The sequence below is a fragment of the Halyomorpha halys genome, unplaced genomic scaffold (assembly GCF_000696795.3).
Source record: "Halyomorpha halys isolate HHAL.00 unplaced genomic scaffold, Hhal_1.1 Scaffold475.1, whole genome shotgun sequence".
NCBI classification, from domain to species: Eukaryota; Metazoa; Arthropoda; class Insecta; order Hemiptera; family Pentatomidae; genus Halyomorpha; species Halyomorpha halys.
The window spans coordinates 831,637-835,624 of NW_027104738.1; the positions used below are offsets into that span (position 1 = coordinate 831,637).

At 31.1% G+C, this 3,988-nt stretch overlaps 1 protein-coding gene across 1 annotated transcript; it reads left to right on the forward strand.

The window, feature by feature from the left end:
* Nucleotides 1–230: 230 nt before the first annotated feature.
* On the forward strand, nucleotides 231–3,774 carry LOC106683273 (cuticle protein 7). Its single transcript, XM_014424639.2, has 2 exons — nucleotides 231–270; nucleotides 3,198–3,774. Exons 1-2 carry the CDS (start codon nucleotides 259–261, stop codon nucleotides 3,681–3,683), a joined length of 498 nt encoding a protein of 165 aa, XP_014280125.1. The 5' UTR covers nucleotides 231–258; the 3' UTR covers nucleotides 3,684–3,774.
* Nucleotides 3,775–3,988: the final 214 nt, after the last annotated feature.

The window sequence follows — 3,988 nt, forward strand, 5'->3', positions numbered from 1 at the left end:
TTAGTTTTGACATTGTTATGTGGATTTAAATACTTCTTCTCGTTTAAGGGATGATCCAAAAATCCAAGGATTTGCTATTGTTGGAAGTACTGTTGGTCGTTAAAATTTCAAAAGCCCCCGTGGGATAAATAATAACAGTGGGTACAATTTGGGGCGATGTAGATGGTGAAAGGACCCCCACCCATCGCCGAGTCGTATATATACCTCGCAGCACCGTGCTACCAGCATCAGTACCTCACAGTCCTACTCACATCTACGATGGCATTCAAGGTTAGTATCAAGTACCACAAAGTTCACTTTATGGTACTCGATCCTAAAGATAAGTCTTTCGTAACTTGGAACTTAAATAATGAATTAAAAGCGGTTTAAAGTAAACATTCTCGTACCGGATAAGCTTAATCCAATATCAATATTCCAGATTTTTAAACTCACTAAAAGTAATCATTAATGACAAATTAACAATCATATCAATAATATCGTAAATAAAATTGATTAAATTTTAAAAACAGATTTCAGACTAAGAAAACCCTTTGAATATTTAATTAGGCGCCAAAAAATTATGAAAATTACTTGAAAAATTTACCAGTAATATATTTATGAAAATAATAAAACTGAAATTCAACTAGTATTTCAAGTAATTCATTAATATTTTCACACCGTTCAACTTTATTAAATATGGAATAATTTCATTTTTTAAAATCATAAGTAAAACCAAGTAAAAAGAACTGATATTAATTTCCCTAGCACTTTTTTAAAGTAGAATAAATTTTTATGAAAAGTTTCTTTAAAGTATAAATTAAAAATTATAAAATGTTAGAACAATAAAATTATGCATTTTAAATGTAATCGTTTCAAGCAAAATCGCTATACAATTTACCACAATCTTATATTAATAAAAATTTTCAAGTAAATATAATCATGATAAATCAGAATAAAATAAAAAAATAATCAATCATAATTGATGAAAAGGTATTCCAAAATAAATAATACATTATTATAATTGTAAATTTTATGATACATTTTTTATTTGTATTAATATTACTTAAACCATTTTTTATTAACTTTGTTTATTTTATAAGTCTTTTAAGTTGACAGAATGACAAACTCCAGTTCTAATATTTTTCAAAAATGTACATTTTATTTATCGAAGGAAAATGTTCATCTTTTCCTCTATAAAAAGGTTTGAAAAAATATAACTATTCTATATTCCATATTTGAAACTAAATCGCAATAATGGAAAGTACAAATATTGATTTTACAGAGTCATTCTGTCAAATAAAATCCTTATATATTCGAGCAAAATCTTTAATAAAATTACAGTATACTTGCAGCAATCTAGCAAATGTAGACTGTTGTCTTCTTCATATTATTTATTTATATATATAATTTTTTTTTTATTTAATTCATTTAATGCACGCAGTTGATTGTATTTCTGTTCCGAGTAATGTGAAAGAATAAATATTGAATATTTTTATGATCGTATTGCATCAATTGCCTATAAAATAATTAAATGATAAAAAGCTATATCAACAATCTAGAATAAGATAAAAAATAGCTCTACTACATAATCAAAATTACTTATTGTTGATAAATTATTTATACGTAGTTATTTGTTTATTTTATCTCATCAGAAAATTTTATATCAATAAATTCAATTTTGAAAAACGATCATTGAAAAATCATGTCAGGAGCCTCTCACAGAATTTTATTTTATAAATAAATAAACTTTATTTATTAAAAATGGATATATTAACTATTGATAAAACTATATCCACTTTATTCCAAAGAAAAAAAAAGATATAAGATTAATTCAAACAACTTGGGGACTAGATTAAATCTGCAAACCTAAATCATAACAGGAATCTATACAATACTTGACTTATAGGGGTGAGAATCCTTAACAACCTGTAGATTGGGCATAATAGCTATTTCATTTTGATAAATAAAAAGTAATAATTGTGATTCATAAATGAATTACTATATCTTAGAGTTTAATAGTACAAGCATTAACACAAAATATATTTGATTTTCCCTTATGTAACCGTTTAAGAGATATCTAAAAATTTGTTGAGTCATAGAAATAAAATGTTCCTCGGAATTCAGATTTTTCTGGAGCATCATAATAATGGAGACTGAACTCGTTTATTTTATTATAAATTTAATGTACTTAACAGTCACTTAAATGGGATAAAGATTCAAAATTCAAAAGATTCAGCTTAGCAGAAAGAAAACGAAGAATCTTTATGTTTTCCGGATTAGATAGTAGTCTAAATAAAACGAGAATGGACATTTCAAACAATAAAATTTATTTACCACTTTATCACGGTTTTTCCCTTTATTCAATTCTTTGAAAACAATTTTGAGCTGTCGAAGCTCAATTTCCTCCTGTTTAGACCTTAAGCCGGGTCCATCATTGTAAAATCAAAAGCCACTAAACTCGTTTTTCTTCTATGGTATTAAATTATGATTTTGTGTTGGTAATCGCACTATCACTCCGTAGTTTTAATGAAAATTAATTTTGTTGAGATGCACTTTTGCTTTCAATCGCTAATATAATTATGGGCAAATGATACAATTCTCAAGATTATTCTATTTGCAATCTCTATGTTGGATAAAACTGGTAACATTAAAATTTTTTTTTATTAATTATTCTATACATTTGCCATAACGCTTTTAATAAATACCATATACATTTTATAATGGAAATAATTGGAGCTTGATATAGCTAGATCATCTAAATTTTCATTGTATACATATTTTTAGTTTTATACAGTACAAAAATTTAAAAAAAAAAAACAACCTGCGCAATAAAAAAGAAAATATCTATAATAAACGAATTTCGTTCAATTAAGGTTTCAAATTTCGATCATGTTTCATATATTAGCATTTGTTTGGTACGTTTATGGATGCATCTTTTAAGTAATGTAATATTATTCCATTACATTATATTGTTATTATTGTCATAAGCAGCACATTTCCTTATTGCCTTCAGTTTTTACGACAAGCGCGAATTTATAATTGACGAGTAAAAAAAAATCCATAAAAACGATTGAAGTATATAATAAAGATTCCACTGAGAGGCTAGGGAATAATGGGATGAGCCCGCGACAATGAACGGATTAGGCAAGGCTTGCAATAATAGCAGGTACAACGGCCGCTGACAATGCATGGACTCAAGATGTCTTTTTCTGTTACAGCTCGTACTCCTCTCCGCCATGGTGGCAGCCGCTTACGCTGGAGTCCTCCCAGCCTACGCTGGCCACGGTTACGCCGCCGCCCCAGCATACGCCGCCGCCCCACTTGCCTACGCCGCCCCAGCATACGCTGCCGGACCTAAGGCCATCGTCGACGAATACGACCCACATCCACAGTACTCCTTCGCCTATGACATCCAGGACGCCCACACCGGAGACTACAAGTCCCAGCACGAGTCCCGCGACGGAGACGTCGTCCACGGATCTTACTCCCTCGTCGAACCCGATGGCTCCAAGAGGACCGTAGAGTACACCGCTGACCCACACAACGGATTCAACGCCGTCGTCCACAAGGAAGGAGGAGTCCACCCAGCTCCAGTCAAGGTTGCCGCCCCCGTCGCATACGCCGCCCCCTTGGCCCACGCCGCCTACGCAGCACCCATCGCTCACGCAGCATACGCCGCTCCAACCCTCAGTTACCACCACTAAGTCTGCCAAAGCCAACCTTCGCTCATTTTTTATATAAACATTTTGTATTATATTTATAATTACTTTTTTTATTAAAAAAGAGTAAAAACAATATTTGAATTATTTATTAACCCTAAATCACATCATAACTCTTCTTCCTACATTGTGAACAGGTTATAATAAAACGCAATATAGCTCAAATCCAATATTATATTTATAGTTTCGGGACAACTATGTCTCCCTCTTCAACTTCTAAAACGAATAAATATCAAATTTTAACTTATACTTCCAAGTATAATATGAATTAACCACAACCTGGAATCTGT